The sequence below is a fragment of the Osmerus eperlanus genome, chromosome 13, assembly GCF_963692335.1.
Source record: "Osmerus eperlanus chromosome 13, fOsmEpe2.1, whole genome shotgun sequence".
NCBI lineage: Eukaryota > Metazoa > Chordata > Actinopteri > Osmeriformes > Osmeridae > Osmerus > Osmerus eperlanus.
The window spans coordinates 10,599,045-10,618,405 of NC_085030.1; the positions used below are offsets into that span (position 1 = coordinate 10,599,045).

General features: G+C 43.6%; 3 protein-coding genes across 3 annotated transcripts; all 3 read right to left on the reverse strand.

Moving 5' to 3' along the window:
• Positions 1-714: 714 nt before the first annotated feature.
• Positions 715-3,286, reverse strand: LOC134032376 (protocadherin alpha-C2-like). The gene has a single exon (XM_062476335.1). It carries the CDS (start codon positions 3,127-3,129, stop codon positions 715-717), a length of 2,415 nt encoding a protein of 804 aa, XP_062332319.1. The 5' UTR covers positions 3,130-3,286.
• A 385-nt stretch (positions 3,287-3,671) lies between these two features.
• On the reverse strand, positions 3,672-6,271 carry pcdhb (protocadherin b). Its single transcript, XM_062476923.1, has one exon. The coding sequence runs from the start codon at positions 6,081-6,083 to the stop codon at positions 3,672-3,674; it is 2,412 nt and encodes an 803-aa protein (XP_062332907.1). The 5' UTR covers positions 6,084-6,271.
• A 2,538-nt stretch (positions 6,272-8,809) lies between these two features.
• si:ch73-233f7.1 (uncharacterized protein LOC100537710 homolog) lies at positions 8,810-15,659 on the reverse strand. Its single transcript, XM_062476435.1, has 4 exons — positions 12,842-15,659; positions 10,280-10,338; positions 9,947-10,065; positions 8,810-9,832 (listed from the first exon to the last, which is right to left on the reverse strand). Exons 1-4 carry the CDS (start codon positions 15,365-15,367, stop codon positions 9,471-9,473), a joined length of 3,066 nt encoding a protein of 1,021 aa, XP_062332419.1. The 5' UTR covers positions 15,368-15,659; the 3' UTR covers positions 8,810-9,470.
• Positions 15,660-19,361: the final 3,702 nt, after the last annotated feature.

Below are 19,361 nucleotides of genomic sequence, written 5' to 3' on the forward strand. Positions count from 1 at the left end.
ATAGCAAATCACAAACCTTCACAATTTTAAATTCATATTCACAGTTTTATTCTAGGCTTAGGTTTAAATCTAAGAAACAAAGAAAAACATTTGATTAGTATTAAACTGACAATAAATAACGCAAACCTGATATTAAAAAAAACTGCATTTATGTAGTGCGTTATGTGTTCCTTTCAAAATCAAAAGAAAGCAAATTAAAATAACTATAAAAAACATAATTCAATATATGGACAAACAAAGTGTTTTGTGATGTATGATGCAGAACAGCTGACTTCAAGTGTGGTAACAGGTCCAATAGCTGTGTACTGGAATACATATTTTTTGTGCATTGGTAGAATTGGGGTTTTAGTCCGAGTTATTGAATTTGCCGTAGAGCTAGTCCTGCGCAAAAACAATTGCTAGCAGTACATATTTTCAGGGATGCCTAACTTAAAAAGTACCCAACACATGTGTGGAGACAAATATTTACATGTGGCTGGTTATGTACAATGTGTCAATTTGAAAAAGATATGTGGTTGTTTAACAGTAGTGATGACTTAACCATAACTTTGGACGCGGTGGTTGTATGAAATATATAGGCCTAGTGCGTTTTATGCGAGTTTTGCAACTGCAGTACATAGGCAGTTCTACTTGCAGTATCAACTTTTCTTTTCACAAAGGGTTTGTATGAATAGACATGGTGTAACATAAAGTACATATACAATTACTGATTATTCATACCTGCAGAGTAGAAGCAGCTGAGTCGCTGGTCTCTGTCAGTCCCGTGCTTCTTGGTATACTGGACACGATGTATCTGGATCCCTTTGGCACAGGCTGTCTGACTACCAGCTTCCCCTTCCTCGTCTCCGCTAGAAACAGACTGTACCAGTACGCATCGTTGGAGACCAGGGTGGAATCCGCGATGGTGGAGTTCCTCTCACTGATCACGCTGTTCCTGCAGGGAGGAGCCGCTTTGCTGGGCTTCGGTTTCTGACACTTCAGCACGCAGGTGACAAATATGGTGATCAGTAACAGGAACGACACAGAGCCCAGTCCGATCACCAGATACAGGTTGAGGTCAGAGAAGATGTCATATTCTAGAGGCACTTCAGTCATGTCAGAGTAGGCTTTAACAGCAGTCTCCACCGTGGAGAGCTTGATGGTGACTGTAGCAGAGAGCGCAGGCTCTCCGTTGTCCTTGGCGATGACAACCAGCCGTTGGTGACGTGGGTCTCTGTAACTGAACATTCTCATAGTCCTGATCTCTCCGTTGTATTGATCCAGACTGAACAACGTGGCGTCAGTCACCTGGAGAAACTGGTATGTAATGCGAGAGTTCTGTACAGAGTCCGTGTCTATGGCTATCACCTTGGAAACCAAAGATCCTTTATCGGTGGATCTGGGGATCTTTTCCTCCACCACGGACCCGTGTGCGCGCCACGGAGAGACGATGACTGGTGTGTTGTCATTCTGGTCCACAATAACAATGTGCACAGTCACGTTACTGCTGAGTGGAGGGACACCAGAGTCTCTGGCCTCAATGTGGAAAAGAAACTCCTTCTCTATTTCGTAGTCAAACGTCTTTAGTGCGTAAAGATTACCATTCTCTGGATTGATGGAGAACAGCATGGACATGGAGGTGTTCACTATCTCCTTTTCTATGATAAAATAAACTAGATACTGGTTTTCATGGAGGTCAGGATCAAACGCAGTGAGGGAACTTAACAAGGCTCCAGGTGCGTTATTCTCTGTAACAGGTATAGTGTAGAACGACTGAGGGAACTGTGGAACGTTGTCGTTAACGTCAAGTAGTTCTAAAGTCATAGTTTCATTGTCAGAAAGCGCAGGGGATCCCCTGTCTGTAACGGTGAATGTGATGTCATATTCTGGCACTTTCTCTCTGTCTAAAGGCTCTGAAACCACCAATTCATAATAGTTATCAGAAGATTCTCTAAGCGCAAATGGTAAATTCTTCTGAATTTTTATATCAACTACTCCATTTTCACCAGAATCTTTATCACCGACACTTACCACTGCTATCACTGTATCTACTGCTACATTCTCCTTGACTGGACTCTGGAATGATTTGATGGATATTTCAGGGTGATTATCATTCATATCTGTGACTATAATTTTTAGTTTGCATTGTCCTGATAAAGAATGTATTCCTTTATCCGTTGCTATGACCTCCATGTCATACATCCTAAAGTCTTCATAATTAATCATTTCCTTCACCGTTATTTCCCCCGTGTTTGAATTTAAACCGAATGTGTTCTGTGTTATCTCAGATGTATACAAACTGTATGAGTATAGTATATCGGAATTGGGTCCTTCGTCTAAGTCCGTTCCATTCAGTTTTACCACAAGGCTCCCAATTGGAGAGTTTTCCATCACATAAATGTTATATGTTTCCTTGTCAAACTGAGGGGCGTTATCATTCGTATCTAGTACCCGAACAATGATGCTGGCTGTACCAGTGCGCGCGGGGACTCCCCCATCGACCGCAGTTAGTATCAGATTATGAACGGCCTGCGCCTCTCGGTCTAAAGCCTTTTTCAAAATTAAATCTGCAAACTTTGACCCATCCCTACCAGTCTGAATGTCGATGGTAAAATGATCGCTTTCGCTTAAAAGGTATGTTTTGACGGAGTTTGACCCAACATCGGGGTCTACCGCATTGTTCACAGAAAAACGTTCCCCAGCCTGTGTTGCTTCAGAAATGTCTAGATCAATGGTGTCCCTCCGAAAATGAGGCGCATTATCATTAATGTCCATTATCTCTATTTCAATGTAGAATATGCGTTTGGGATTTTCTATTATTGCCTCCATTTTAAGATAACACGATGTAGACGTTTTAATTGCACAGATAAACTCTCTGTCAATTCTCTCTACAATGTACAGCTCCCCCGTCTCTTTGTTCACATCCAGATATTTTTTATTGGATATTATCTCTAACCGCATCTTCCGTTTAGTTAATGTTTTCACATCCAGACCCAAATCAGCGGCTAAATTGGCGACCACAGATCCTTCCTCCATTTCCTCCGGAATAGAATAGTGTGTAACTGCAGACGCTGTGTTCAGCATGGTAGAGAAAATCAAAAAGAGAGACACGTACCTCTCCCAGTGTATTGCGCTGTAAAACGCCTCCATTGTTCTTATATTTATTTTTGTGAAGCAGTCCACCAAACGGTTTCAGTCACTGACTAGAATGTAATAATTGGACATGATCGCCACCTTTTTCATAAAAATGTGCCTGCAAGATAACCTATCCAGATTTTTTAAGGATCCAGCACCAATGAGTTACCCAATGTTAATGATCAGACCTCTCTACAATGACTCACTGTCATGGCGACCATGACCTCACAATCAAATGTATTTTATTGGCTTGCAGCGACTCTTAGTGCAAATGACCAGCATACACACTTGGCCTACGTGAATTTGTTGCTTAGAAGCTATGATCAAATATTTAGACCTGTACTCGTAAAACGGGGTATTTAAATGCGCGTTATGGATTGTGTGAACTATTAGCAATGCGATTTCGAATAATGTGATAGGACATGTTTAATATATATATTTTTTTTAACATAATTATTTAGAACGGTAGGCTAATACTTTGTATATAAGGCCGTGGCACGAACAATAGAAGTACTAATGCTTAATTTCATGGAATAGTGGATATATTAAAGATAAACTCACAACATTAAAAACTCTCGTCTCACCTGCAGAGTAGAAGCAGCGGAGTCGCTGGTCTCTGTCAGTCCTGTGCTTCTTGGAATACTGGACACGATGTATCTGGATCCCTTTGGCACAGGCTGTCTGACTACCAGCTTCCCCTTCCTCGTCTCCGCTAGAAACAGGCTGTACCAGTACGCATCGTTGGAGACCAGGGTGGAATCCGCGATGGTGGAGTTCCTCTCGCTGATCACGCTGTTCCTGCAGGGAGGAGCCGCTTTGCTGGGCTTCGGTTTCTGACACTTCAGCACGCAGGTGACCAATATGGTGATCAGTAACAGAAACGACACCGAGCCCAGTCCGATCACCAGATACAGGTTGAGGTCAGAGAAGATGTCATATTCTAGAGGCACTTCAGTCATGTCAGAGTAGGCTTTAAAAGCAGTCTCCACCGTGGAGAGCTTTATGGTGACTGTAGCAGAGAGCGCAGGCTGTCCGTTGTCCTTGGCGATGACAACCAGCCGTTGGTGACGTGGGTCTCTGTAACTGAACATTCTCATAGTCCTGATCTCTCCGTTGTATTGATCCAGACTGAACAACGTGGCGTCAGTCACCTGGAGAAACTGATATGTAATGCGAGAGTTCTGTACCGAGTCCGTGTCTATGGCTATCACCTTGGAAACCAAAGATCCTTTATCGATGGATCTGGGGATCTTTTCCTCCACCATGGACCCGTGTGCGCGCCATGGAGAGACGATGACTGGTGTGTTGTCATTCTGGTCCACAATAACGATGTGAACAGTAACGTTACTGCTGAGTGGAGGGACACCAGAGTCTCTGGCCTCAATGTGGAAAAGAAACTCCTTCTCTATTTCGTAGTCAAACGTCTTTAGTGCGTAAAGATTACCATTCTCTGGATTGATGGAGAACAGCATGGACATGGAGGTGTTCACTATCTCCTTTTCTATGATAAAATACACGAGATACTGGTTTTCATGGAGGTCAGGATCAAACGCAGTGAGGGAACTTAACAAGGCCCCAGGTGCGTTATTCTCAGTAACGGGAATTGTGTAGAACGACTGAGGGAACTGGGGCGCATTGTCATTGACATCCAACAAATGTAAAGTAATCGTTTCGTTATCAGATAAAGAGGGCGTTCCTTCATCACTCACTACCAGTGTGATGTCATACTCCAGAACTTTTTCACGGTCTAAAGGTTCTGATACTATGAGCTCATAATGAACATCAGAGGACTTGTTCAAAATAAATGGTAGAGGCTGGGTAATTGATAGTCTCACCTTGCCATTGTTTCCCGTGTCCTTGTCGCTTACACCTATAAGAGCTATGACTGTGCCGACGCGGATATCCTCGTTAACGGTACCTTTAAGAGATGTAATAGTAATTTCTGGGTAGTTATCGTTCATATCCGTTACGTGAACTATTAGTTTACACTGGCCCAACAGGGGCTGCTCGCCTTTGTCTTTTGCCTCAACGTGCATCTCGTAGAATTTCATGTCCTCAAAGTCAATAGTTCCCTTTACTGTTATCTCTCCAGTGTTTGGATTCAGTGCAAAGATGTCCTGAGTTTTCTCAGATGTGTAAAGTGTAAACGCGTACGTTATGTCTGCGTTAGGACCCTCGTCTATATCTGTGGCGTTTAGTTTCGTTACAAGGGTTCCAATTGGAGAGTTCTCGGTCATGTTAACGGAAAAAACCGGTAGGTCGAACCGAGGGGCGTTGTCGTTTGTATCCTGCACTCGAACAACAATATTTGCTGTGCCAGAGCGTGCTGGGACTCCGCCGTCAATGGCCGTTAATATTAGATTGTGGACCGAGTGCTCCTCTCGGTCTAAGGCCTTTGTCAAAACCAAGTCAACATATTTAGTGCCATCACTCCCTGTCTGAATCTCTATGGTAAAATGTTCACTTTCACTGAGCTGATACGTTTTGACTGTGTTAAAACCAACGTCTGGGTCAACTGCATTGGGTAGGGAGAATCTCTCCCCCGGTGTGGCTGATTCGGAAACGTCCAACTCCACCCTGTCCCTTCGGAAATGGGGAGCGTTGTCATTTATGTCTGTGATTTCCAACTCAATGTTGAAAATGCGTAAGGGACTTTCTATGATAAGATCTAGTTTAACAAAACAGGTCGTAGCCGTTTTCGTCGGACAAAGGTATTCTCTGTCTATTTTCTCCACGATAGAAAGCTCACCAGTTTTTTTGTTGACATCCAGGTATCTTTTGCTATGAAAAATATCGAGCTTTACCTCACGGTGTACCAATCCTCCAAGCTCCAGTCCCAAATCTGCGGCTAAGTTCGCTACTACGGAGCCTCTTTCCATCTCCTCGGGAATGGAGTACCTTGTCACAGACAAAGCAGTGCGCCATATCACACACAACGCAAAGACAATCCAGAGTCCTTTTTGCTGCATCCTTATAGAAACAGGTTTTCTTCCCGATGTAACTATCGTTAACGTTCTTAAAACAACAAAAACGAATAGGATCTTGGTGGTTTTAGGCTGTAAGGTAGTTGCAGTGTTTCTAAATGAAAAGGCATTTCCTAAAACAATTGCTTGACTGTCCTACAGAACTGATTATTTGGAGTGCCTTGGCTAGCTCGTTGTACTCTGTGATATTTACTAGTGAACAGTGACACCGTGTGACTAAAACACTGCTGTTTTAAACCCAATCGCAGACTCACATAGACAAACGATACACACACGTACCTCAAAAACCAAGAGAGATCACTGATTGTCGAGCTTTGATGAGGGTAAAACAATATAATAAGCCTACTTCCATAATTTGAAAGTAACTATATGTTAATATAATTAATTAATGAAGACACCAGCTGTACTACAAATAATTTGGAACGTTAGTAGAATATTTATCGCATTAGTTGCATCGATGTATTTCAGCATTATGCGCATGGACAGCTAACGGACATTATTAGCAGCGAAAACCTGACTGTTAAATATCAGGTAATTCCTATATCACGCTACTGTGCTATTATCTCACTGATTATTACATTAATCAACCGCAAAAAAAGATGGTGCAAGAATTAAACGGTAGGCTTCTCAGAATCAGCTGGACACTTCAGCACCACGCGAATGGACAGCGCCCAACTGACTATTCCATGCAGCCCAGCTGACTTTCAAACAATCCGTTGTGTTTAACTGACCTCCGTCCGAGATCCCTTAACTGTACATAGGCCTAGTTTGATGGTAAAGTTATTTGATGAACATGTTTAAATGAATGGAAAATTGTGACAACATCGGAAACTGTTGAAAATTCAACATTGATTGAAATTGAAAATGGTTTGATATTCTGAAATGCCTTGTTCTCACATTACTGGATTTTCAAAGCATCTTACTCATTCTTATAAGACTTTTGCACTGTGACATATCTTTCTTTCTCCTCTCTCTTCCTATCTCTCTGTTTCTTACTGAAATGCGCCCTCTGGTGGAGATAAAACCGGCATGCTCAGAAAGGTTTTTTAATTAAATGAGAACAACCATGACTACAAGATATCAAGCATTGCTTGAATGTTTTAGGTGTTCAGTCAAATGTCAAGAGGTCACATATATGACCTCACAAGACATTTACATCCTCCCATCTAGAGTGTAACTAAGTTATAATCATCTAACTGCCATATGAGTGTCTGTTATCTCCTCAGCCCAATAATCTCTCTTGTGATGTTTGTTCACTTAGTTTTCTGTTTCTTCTCTATCTCTCCCAGGTGTGTCGGTGTGTGTGTGGTTCCTCCTCTGGCCAGTTATACCCATGGTTTGTCATTGTGGTGCTCATCCCTGTTCATCTGTTTTGCTGTCAGCCAATCACCGGAGGATTCGCTTCCTGTTTCCAGTGGTGCTATGTGTAATGTAAAATAATGATAGATGGAGTGTTGATGAAGTATGTCTGTAAAAGTGGTTGGGCATTTAAGTCATGTAGTACTTTCATGTGATTGTAGTAAGCTTCTTTAACTGTCTTTAGTATGAAGTGTGTGAATCTGATGACACTCATGACATAATGCAACTCATCACGCAGGTACGTATAACTTTCTTACCAAATGATGTAACTTATGCATATAGATTTCCAGTATCTGATACATGCATACCAGTTTCCATGGTCACCAATAAAGCCAGAGGGCAAGGGTCAGGGTTAGTAGAAGAAGAGGATGGGCTTCATTCATGTTCGGAAGAGAAAAAGGCATCCAATTCCCTTTGAGGTTAGTACAACTTCATATATACAGTGTATCTTAACAACAAATTAACATGCACACGTACATTATGACCCTGTGTTAGCAAGCAAGACGGTGGCTTCATATGAACCCCAAGGTATATATTTTCTTACCATCAGTATGCCTATTGAAGATGTTGCTTATGGTTTGTGAGAGCTGTGAAGGAGGTGATACATCTCAAGCCTCTCTATTTTAAGGTGACAGCTCTACTTTCACGTTCACATTCGTCTGAGTGAGCCCATCTATCTGACCTAAATAGCTTAGGCCCTGCCACCATCCATCCCAACGGTACGCCTCCCCAGCCGTGGACCTGGTTACCTAGGTTACCCTCCAGTTCGAGGGGCGTGTGTTTCTCTGAGGACAACGCAATCCTTATTAGCAGAATTATTCTCAATGTGAGGCACGCACCAACCTATTTACCCCTCCTTCATTCGGCTGATACTCATCTGTTGACATTCGGAGCTCATTCCGTGATAAATTAAAAGGAAAAGGGCATGGCAAGAGGGGGGGACGAGGGTCGGTGGATTGCGTCCAGGTGTGGCATTTGGATTTGCGGCCCCCTTCCCGACGCTTGTTCCCATGGCTCACCATCTTAATTAAAATGATATTTCGAGAAGAGAATTTGTTTGTTCAGGTAATGAACCTTGGCTATTCTCTGCGGGCGAAAGGAAATGCAAGCACTTCAATTAGCATATGTTAGCATTTTACAATGTTTATTCTGTGCCATGAAAAAGCTTACCGTCGCAAAAAGCTTGCCCCGATGCCGACATTCTTTTCCCACAACACAAGTTTATAGTTTCTACACCCCCTCACCCCAACTTACTTAGGCCTAACAATGTACATGTAGTTGACAATAGGCCTATGTAACCATATCTCCAAGTAGACAAATTGACACTTGCCTCTTATGAACACAAAAAAATCCATATGAGAAAAAATACTTTATTTGAGAAATGTATAGACTATACATGAGTTGGGGAGAGCTTACCTTCTGCGTTTTAGAGTCAACTGAAGTTTGCATATCATACATCATTAATTTATTTTCACACAAATTGTGTCTTTTATGACTTTTAAAGTATGACATTTGTGATCAAATAGTGGATTAACACAACTTGATTGTATATTTTTCACTAAACATTAAAAAATATAATTCCATAATAATGTGCAAATTGACGCCCAAAATTCCAGACCTTTTTGGATGTTTCCATTTAAAACATTTGCTGCTCACTGATTGTCAAATAATAATAACAATAACAATACTTTACAGAAAAACACAAACTAAGGAAATAAGTTTCAAGGTGTCAAATAATGTTCATCAGTGCCATTTGGGTTTAAGGTACCCTTTCAAAAATGCATTCATTGACACAGAATCCTATCTGTCATAGTGCATCCCTCTCCATTTTACAGTAGAGCTTGACTGTTCATTCATTCATAATGTGTTAATGTTCTCGTTGATCCGTCTGCTTTGTATTATATAACAATAATACATGAATTCAGTCATTTTTTAGATCTCTGCTCTTGTCTAGTCACTTCTCGCATCAAGTTCATCACCCTTCCATCCCTGGGCCGTCTCAGAGCCTCCATGTTAATCGTTGTACAGGTCGTTGTTGATGACGGCCGTCTCCCCCTGGGGCTCGTAGTTGGACATCTGGAGGCGTCTCCTCTTGCCGAAGGTGGAGAAGGCGTTGTGGACGTCCAGCTCGCTGCGGTGCACGGCCGGCCTCAGGGTGCAGAGGGCCGAGGGCGTCCCAGGGATGTACACATTGTGTTGGTAGTCAGGCGGAGGGTGAGGGTGCGGGTGCGGGTGGGGATTGGGTGGTGGGAGGGAGGGGTGCGCAGGGGGGAGGGAGGGCTGCTGCTGCGGCTGGGGTGGGGGAGTGCAGCGCGGGGTCCAGGAACGAGGGGGGACAGCGGAGGCGGCGCTGGCTGACGGAGACATCTTGTAGTCTGTGGGAAGGAAAGAGGAATTGGGTATTGGAACAGAAGAAGAGTTGTAGCTTGGATGTTTGTTCTGTGTGTGTGTGTGTGTGTGTGTGTGTATGCATGTCAAGGCCTCTTTACCCCTCATGTGAGTCCCCCAAGTCCAGTACTGGCCGGTAGCCATGGGTGTGATGTAGTTGTCTGGGTCTGCATGCATGGCCTTGCGCATCAGTGTACCGTCCATGTTGATAGAGTTATAACTGCAGCAAAGACAGAAAGCATAAACACTGGTCAGTAGAGAATGATGACACCGATGATGACACCAAGCCAGACTTTTCTATCGTGATTTAATCAGGTCTAGAGGTCAGTTGGTAAGGGAAATGCTATAAAAAGAATGTTATGTTCTGTCATGAGACAGGATGACCATAAAGGTGCAATTCAATAAATCCTTTGAAACATGAAAGACAATGTTACCTTTTCAGTGATGAATTATGGTTCTTTGTGAGAGTCCAGTCTGTATTTGCTTGCTTTAGCTGCAGAAAAAAAGAGGGAAGTTAAATGTGTTATTAAATTTAATAAAATAAAATGTCAATGTAAATCCAAACCAAAAATGCTTTAATATGCATCCATATATTTGGGCTGGTTAGTAGGCTATAGCACAGGTTATTAAACAAATATATGAGACAACAGTGATGTATAGAAGTCAGGAAAATCCAAAGTCCCTGATGTCATTGATTTCACCAATAGCATGTTTCAGACTCACAATTTGATGAGAGTCAGATATATTTTCACATGGAGTATGACTGCCCTCTTGTGGATGTTTGTAGTGTTTCTCAGATATTTCTACGAGAGTGGTAGGTTTCTCTGTGCCTTGAGGAATGACTCGCCTGTCACTTATTTGGCTTTCTTCTGCCGTAGCGCAGCGGGTGGGGTGAGGAGTGATGTTTATTCCTGGCATAAGTCTCATAGTATAGATTCCACGCTCTATTAATTCACTTAGAGTTGCTAACAAGGAGAATGCGACGTAAGCGTATTATTAGAATCGGTATTCAAAATACATTCCGCGCTAGCTCCGCACAAAAACCAATTAGAACCCCACCGGGATGAAACGAAACACGATTTTAATCTTCAAAGGAAACCGTGCCACTGAGGAAATTAGGAAAATTATACACGTAATTGTTTTGTGGGTTTTATGCATTATTTTTACATTACTATTGCCCTGATGGTCCTATAGCATATTTTTTAATTAAAGTCTCACCGAGAGCCCAAAAAGTTTGCAGTCCTTGTAGCTTTTTACCTTATCTGGGTCATCTCATAGGCCTACCTGTTCTCACTTAACTAACCAGCTAAACTGAGCATTTGGGATCACTGACAAATCATTGTCCTCTTTCACCTTCAGTGGAGGTCGATTGGCCTGTTCGTTGATGGTAGGCCAATGTCATTAAAACCAACCCTGCTGCCATGGCATAAAGCCTGGTGTGGACTAGTGTTTCATTCACATGATGTGCACATCTCCAGTATGAGACATAGGGGGACGCTAAGGCGGAACCACAGGGGTGATATAAGGGAACCAATTAACGTCATCAAGGACACCATGGCCCTTGAGGGACATAGCCGCGAGCTGAACAATCACCGTGACCTCAAATCCTCTCTTTTCATAGCCATGGGGGCGCTATGTGAAGAAACATTTTTTTTGTTGTCTTCAGCAGAATGACATATATAGACTTTACATTCTAGGAAAAATAGTAACCCGGTCGTCAGCCACTGTCTGTCTCTGCATTGTCCTGCGTGATACAATACATACACATTCACGGTCTACCGATCGTAGATTTGGAGAAACAGCGGTGTCGACATCCCGCCTCACTGAGCTCTCTCCCTCCTCTCTCCCCGTCTCCTCATCACTCCCCCGCTAGGAACTCGGACGAAATTAGAAAAAAACAACCACATCTCCCTCTCCTCACATTCAGGGAAGAGAGCAGAGGCAATCTACAGGCGCGCCACGTCCGAGTCAGGTCCTTGCCCCCCCTCCCCCCTCCCATCAGTCCCCTGTCGCCCCAAAAACCACCCCTTTGCCATTTTTCATCAATAATGGACGCGACCCCCTTGCGTATGCGCCGCATTGTGCCGTATAATGCATCGGCCGCGTCTGTGCCCTTGAGGCTTAGTTAGTGGGGTTATCTGTCTTAAATCGTTAGTTGGAGAAAAAAGTAGAAGTGCATGGTTGTCGCGCACCCGATGGCCGCTGTTAAATAGTCTATATACAGTCTAGACAGCTGGGATTCAGCAGGCACATGAGACATTCAGTCACCTTGTCTATCAAAAACCCAATATGAGTGGATCAAAACTGATGTCTTCTCTACTGCTTATCTCTGGCTATGGAGGACACACAAGAGGCAATGTCATTGAATGACATGGGCACACAAATGATTTCAACTCGTACAATAGATGGTATTGATTAGTATGAAAACGTTTACAACGAAGTAAAGGGAATTGTCAATATAGTAAAATGTGGAAAATGGATCGTTGTCGATTACGACGGAGAAATATAATAACTGACAACTGGGCTGGAGCGAATGGCTTTAGCGAACGTCTTCTCTTCTTCACGAGACTATCTCTCGCAGACAGTTTAGCTTTGTTCACAAGAAAGAACTACGACGCAAAACACATGCCCAATGTAAAGGCCTATGGTCTACGTGTCACTTCTTTTGCGTTGGATTTGTATATGTTTTCGCTCAGCATAATACATTTCAGACTATTAAATATGTTTAGCAAATAGTGTACAGTATTAGCACGATATTATTCAAATCTTCCACATGGATGCCTTGGGGGATACAGAGTTCAGCGCTTAACTTAACTGTCTGATTAATGATTTGACCTTCAGTGCGGGGCTAGTCTATGGAATCAAAAATCTATTTCACATTTAGGTTGTTATAACATTTATATTCGTATTTATATATGTAACTTGTATATAATTTTAGAGGTTTAATTCAAGTATACTCCAATTTAAATTCACAACGTCATTTATTTTTTATTTACCTCGTTCGGAGTGGTAGCACCGTTGTTCACCGATGCACTCCGGTTTTGCGAGCTCCATGCAAGGTTGTCTGCCCCCTTTGCCTCATTGTTTCTCGGGGTGCTTCCTGGGCTGCACGGCTTTAAGAACATGAAGTCACTTTTGGCTGACTCGGGGGTTAGACAAACTTTATAGCAGTATGCTTGGGAGAGGGTACTGTTGCCGTTCACCTCCATACAGTTAGTTGGCACTTTAGTTCCGGAGGATATCTGCAGGTTTAGATTAGATTTCTTGAAAACCTCAGGAGGTGGTTCAGGCTGGAAGCCCCCGCAGCAGCAGCAGGCAAACGGGGGGAGGTTATACCCACTAATGGTCTCTCTGTCCTTGTAGCACTTGACCGCGGCCAGCACGATAATAGCCACCAGGAAAATTAGCGAGATGGTGCTCAGTGACACGATCAAGTACAGGGCAAGGTTGGAGGGGGGCTGCGGGCTGAGTGTGAGGTCGCCAAAGTCTGACAGCGACTCAGGCACGTTGTCGACCACAGAGAGGAGGATGGAGACAGTGGCTGAGAGCGGCGGCTGGCCGTTGTCCTTCACCAGGATGACAAGTCTCTGCCTCATAGCGTCTTTATCTACCAACCGGCGAATCGTCCTGATTTCTCCCGTGTAGAGGGCGACGCTGAACAGACCGGGGTCGGTAGCTTGCAGCACTTGGTAGGACAGGCGGGAGTTCTGTCCTGCGTCCGCGTCTAAAGCCGTGATTTTAGCAACCAAGTAACCCGCGTCCACTGACCGCGGGACCACTTCCGTGGCCACGGTCCCGTTTTTGGGTAACGGGGACACTATAACCGGTGCGTTGTCATTCTGGTCCAAAACAAAGACGTTGACAGTGACGTTGTTGCTGAGCGGAGGAAAACCAGCATCCTGGGCCTGCACCAGGATCTGGAAGTTTCTCAATTGCTCATAATCAAAGGAGCGTAGCGCGTAGATATTTCCATTGTCAGAGTTGATGGAGACGTAAGTGGACACGGGCATGCCCTGAATCTGACCCTCCAGAATAGAGTAGGACAGATAAGCGTTCTGATTGGAATCGGGGTCGAAAGCAGTGACTGAGCAAATGGAAGCGCCCGGGGCGTTATTCTCGGTCACATAAACTGTATATGATGGCTGGGCGAAGCGCGGGGGGTTATCGTTGATATCAGACACTTGAACGAGGATGGTTTTCCTAGTCGAAAGCGACGGGGAACCCAAGTCTCGAGCAGTGAGAGTTATGTTGTACTCGGACACGGCCTCTCTGTCTAGAAATTCGCTCGTCACCAGTGTGTAATAATTTTTAAATGACGAGTGGAGCTGAAATGGGACATTGTTAGGGATCTGGCAGTCCACATTGCCGTTTTCTCCCGAGTCCCGGTCCATAACACTGATAACTGCTATGACCGTCCCCGGTGGCGCGTCCTCCTGGACGGGTGTAGACACAGAGGTGAGGATGACTTCTGGTGCGTTGTCATTCACGTCTACGATATCCACCAATACTTTACTGTGCACCGCCACGGCAGAGGGACCCCTGTCCTTAGCTTGCACATACAGCTCATACACACTGGCTTTCTCATAGTCCACCACCCCCTTCACACGGATCTCACCCGTGTATGGATCCACGCTGAACAGCTCTCGCACCTTCAGAGGAGCGTGCCCACTGAACGCATAGGACACCTCTCCATTCGAGCCCTCGTCCAGGTCCGTGGCGTTAAGCTTCAGCACGAGCGTCCCTCTCGGTGCGTTTTCCACGAGACTCGACCGGTAAACGGGTCGGTCGAAAACGGGCACGTTATCATTGGCATCCAGCACTGTTATAGTTATGATCGCAGTGCCTGAGCGCTGTGGGGACCCCCCGTCCACTGCTGTGAGCACCATTTCGTGCGTCTTCCGCTGTTCCCGGTCCAGCGGGGTCTCCAGCACGAGCTCCGCGAACTTACTCCCGTCATTACGCGTCTGAATGTTCAGCACGAAGTGTTCGTTTGAGCCAAGCTGGTAAGAGCGGAGCGAGTTGGTACCCACGTCCTGGTCCTGGGCGCTCTCTAATGGGAACCGGGATCCGGGCGCCGCTGACTCGGTAATATCAAGATTAAATTCGCTCCAAGGGAAGTTCGGAGAATTGTCGTTGACGTCCAAAATCTCAACTTCCACTCGATACAGTTCTAGTGGATTTTCAATAACAACTTGTAAGTGTAAAAAACAGGATGGACTCTGTTCACATAGCTCCTCCCGATCAATTTTTTCGTTTACAAACAGAATGCCGTTTTCCAAGTTCACCTCTAAGTATTGTTTCTTGGCACCAGAAACTATACGAAACCGACGGGCAGACAGCTTGGCCACATCCAAGCCTAAGTCCTCGGCGATGTTACCAACGAAAGCCCCGTGCTCTAGCTCCTCTGGGATGGAGTACCGAATTTGAGCGAGAACCAAGTCCACCACACAAGCGCACACCAGCAAACACACCACCAGCCCGGTCAGGGGTGTCCATCGGGTCCTCGCGAACCTATTTTCCATCTCAGAGGCGCTTAAAGAATACCTCAGCACATATAACAGGGAGGCAAGCGCTTACCTCTCACTGACATCATAACAGGATTTACGGGATTTTATTAGACTTTAAAGATTGGACTATTCGTAAACTAGGCACAACAAAGTTCCAAGCAGATGTTTCCTATGAAATGCTGTGTAGGTGTCCTTTTTGCCAAACCGATTCGCAACAAAACAAAACAAATGGCTTAATTTAGCAGAAGAGGGGAAAGCGTATATCTCTCTCTGTGTGTTGTGCTCCCTGCGCGCAGAACCAGTTGTGTGTGAGCGCGGGAGGCTCGCTCTTTGATTTTCCAGTGTATAAGACATCGAGAAGAGCTGGTGGGGAGGGGTGTGTGTGCAGGCGGAGAAACGGCGGGGGGCGTATTGGAGGACGGCGACATGAGAGCAGCGACTCTAATTACTATACCACAGTTAACCCCTACATTGCGTTCAGCTCCTTTAAATACGATTGAAGAGCCGCGAAAGCGTAACTTTCCGTCAAAACATCGGGAACAGATTTGGATTGGGGCTAAATTGCTTTTCATCGAGGGTGTCGTTTTCTAGTAGTTTTTTTGTTGTTGTGGTGAGCGCGCGTTTAGGATGGATTATCTTGGTGCGCATAGCCCTACACGGAGCTTCTATATTGTGGTTTGACCCACACTGAAATACAAAAAACACAAAGGTTTTCCACCATGGAAAACAACATTCAATTAGGCCTACGTTATTCGAATATGATTAGATGTGACTCATAGCACATTTATAGTTTAATCTACAAACAGAATCCTTGACGGGTCATTTAATTTTAATCGACATTTCTGAGTTTGACTTGGGGTATAAATGTGATGACAGAGATGATCATTCGGCTGGTATCCTCTTCCAAATACGTAGGTTAGGCTATTACACAGTTTAAGTCGTGTAAGTAGACCTGAGCACATATCAACACAATCAACATAATAGCTAAATGTAATGTATGCAGCCATAATCACACTTCATTTTAATCTATCACAAGGCTATTTGGATTATATTAAAGTCAAATGGTGGTAAATGATTTGTAGAATTTTGAGAGTTTTATGAATCAGAGAATGACAAATGGGGTGTTCGCCAAGACTAAACCCTTGACCAAGTATAATTTGAACAGATGTAAATACCACCGAATAACTTTATAAGATTATGAAGCGTCTGTCATTGCTTTGATAAAACAAAGAGGAGGGGCCATGTCTCAAGATAACTGCTTGCCCACATCTAATCTTTCTCCCACGAATCCATGGATGCAGGCATGGTCACTCGTACAGATATAGCGCGCAAAGGCTCCACAGGCGCGCTCCCCTTCATTTCTAACTCGAGTTGCATTCTAATTAAAAAGTGACACCATCCAAAGGAAAGTTTCCCCACACCACTCAAAACCAAGAGATCTTCCGCCCACCCCTGCCCAGAATCCTACCATCTTCTATTCGAAAGAAAGTACAAATACAAAAAATAAAAATAAATCCTCAGGTTTAAATAACCAGAAAACACAATCTGCTCTCAGACTTAACCTCCAGCAGATGGTTAAGCTTCTCCAGAAATGATTACATTTCTGAAAAAAACACCAGTTCCATTGGTTTCCTCGTCTTTTTAATTAACGGAGTGAGGATTAGTGTGCAGCTATCCGGGATCAACCGTTCCCCAACAGAAGAATACAAATGTTTTGTGATAAATAATCCCAAAGCACTCTGTTGGATGTACCGACAGTCCCCCGGTGCCTGTTACATTAACATGCATTACACGGAGCATTAAGGTCGTTTCATCCGCCCCTTGCCTTGCACCCTCCTTTGTCCGACGGCAGAGCACCATTACTTTCTCTGAACTCTTTGCATCATGATCACCAACGACCACCTGTCCATGACCCCACAACAACACTGAGGTCATGTGTCTTTGTCTGTGAGTGAGTGATAAAGAGACATGGAGGATGAAGTTAAGAGGACGTGAGAGAAAGACAGAGTGGGAGACTATTATGGCCCGTGAAAGCTTGACAAGGCCAGGGTGTTCAATTAAGGGTAGTTCAATTTAAATTAATTCAGTCAATAACATCAACATTCGAGAGTATTTCGTGCCTCTGAAGAATGTGAATTAAAATGAATCCGACCCCCATTCTTCGAACCTCTGGTAGCCACCGAAAGAATGAGCGTACTTTGAATCCATATTTCATTCCTTATCCTTGAACGCCATCTACCGGACACTTATATAATGTGGCTTACATGATATGAAACACAAGACCAGGCAACATCTTTTGAATTTATGTAATTTAAGATGTATTTGGAGGTATTTAATTGGACCACTTTGTGCGTCTTGATATCGGCTACTTATTGTGTGTCTGTGTGTGTGACATTAAACAACTCCCCAACTATAGGCCTATAGTCGAGGAAAATATATGATGGGGCATGGGGGCATGAGGGGATAGCCTAAAGACCGTGCCTGCATCAGGGTGCTCTTATAGTAGCCTATTAACTTAGGTTTCCACCAACTAAGGAGGATTAATGATTACAGCACAATTAAGCGAAATACATTTGAGACATGTGACATAAGCTACATTTCCATGTCGTTTCTTGTCACATCATATTAATTGGATTTCATAACCACAATAGTACTTTTGCCTTACCACAATAAAAATATGACAACATCTCAAAACGTTAAATTACGGCCGGGGAAGTAACTCAGGCCCATAGGCTTGAAGGGTTTTGGGTTTTGAAAGAAATAAGTAAGAACAAGCTAGCGCGAAAGAAGCCGGAAACAGAATGACCCTAGTTTTTGTCACATGTGCTAAAACTTCAGATATTTAAAGATCGAAATGATTTTTGAACAAAAATAAAAACAGTAGACAGCGCCCGTGGTTTCGACCCATGGCCCGAGGACCTTGGAGTTCAGATTCGATTGAATTGGAAGTAACCACTGAGCTAAACTACCGCGAGACAAATATTCGCTTTAGAGTATTTAGTACCTGTCGTAACCATAGACTACAAGTTATGGTAGTACTAACCCATTGGTTCTGACGTCAATAGACAATTTACCTTTTAATTTTGCTTTTATGCTGGCGTTTTATTCTCTTTTATTACTGACAGTTCTGCCCTGACCACTTTGTTTTGTAAAACATTTTGATATGTCATAATTTAGCCTACTTCTATATGTATTGAAGTCTGAGATTATTTATTATTGGTTTCGATAGGCTACCAGGGATTGTCAAGAAGAGCAGGACCACGTAATTCCAATTGACCTGTATCTGTACTTGTTGAACTTCAAATGTAATGATAGTAGTTGCACTGTCTTATATAAAATCCACGTATTTTATTCCTTATCCTAGAGCGCCTCCTACCGGACACTGGGGTAGCCTACAATAGACACAAGACATCTGAAAAGACAAACACTGACTATTTAAAAGTGTGGGCTATTAAAAAATGAGAGTATGTTTTGGGGGTGCACTTTTCAGAATACATTATATTTTATCAAACCTCAAAGATTATAGTTAGATTTCTCAAAACGCTAGACAGTGCCCGCGGTTCGAACCGACGGCCCGCGGTACGTCAGTAGACACAGGTAGTTGAGTAGGAAGTAACCGCTGAGCTAAACTAGCGCAGCATTTCTAAGCTCAGAAAAGCTTAACGTACTTTTGTCTGTACCTACGTCATAAAGGTGTAGTGGAGATTGGGCCTAATTTAATTGCCAACAAGGACATTACTTTGTAAGATATCAGCTTCATCTTAAAAACAAAAATCAGTTTCAATGTGTTGCATATAGGCTATCTTATATTAAGTGTTTTCGTTGTAATTGAAACTGAACAGTCAGTTATTCAGAAAATAAAAGACTTGAGGGATGTGAGTGACCCAAGCGGTCAACTGTTTGGCTAATACCACAATTAGACACAACACAACAGCTGTTGTAAATAAGTAGCCAAGTTTGTGATTAAAAACCCGTTCACATCTGTGCTAAAACTGCTTGACAAATGCGG

Excerpts from the sequence above, each read along its gene's own strand:
- pcdhb (XM_062476923.1), bottom strand. The coding sequence starts at position 6,083 with ATGCAGCAAAAAGGACTCTGGATTGTCTTTGCGTTGTGTGTGATATGG.
- LOC134032376 (XM_062476335.1), bottom strand. The coding sequence starts at position 3,129 with ATGGAGGCGTTTTACAGCGCAATACACTGGGAGAGGTACGTGTCTCTC.
- si:ch73-233f7.1 (XM_062476435.1), bottom strand. The coding sequence starts at position 15,367 with ATGGAAAATAGGTTCGCGAGGACCCGATGGACACCCCTGACCGGGCTG. Across the intron at positions 10,066-10,279 it reads CATAATTCATCACTGAAAAG|TTATAACTCTATCAACATGG; the intron begins GTAACATTGTCT and ends TCTTTGCTGCAG. Across the intron at positions 9,833-9,946 it reads TTGGGGGACTCACATGAGGG|ACTACAAGATGTCTCCGTCA; the intron begins GTAAAGAGGCCT and ends TCCTTCCCACAG.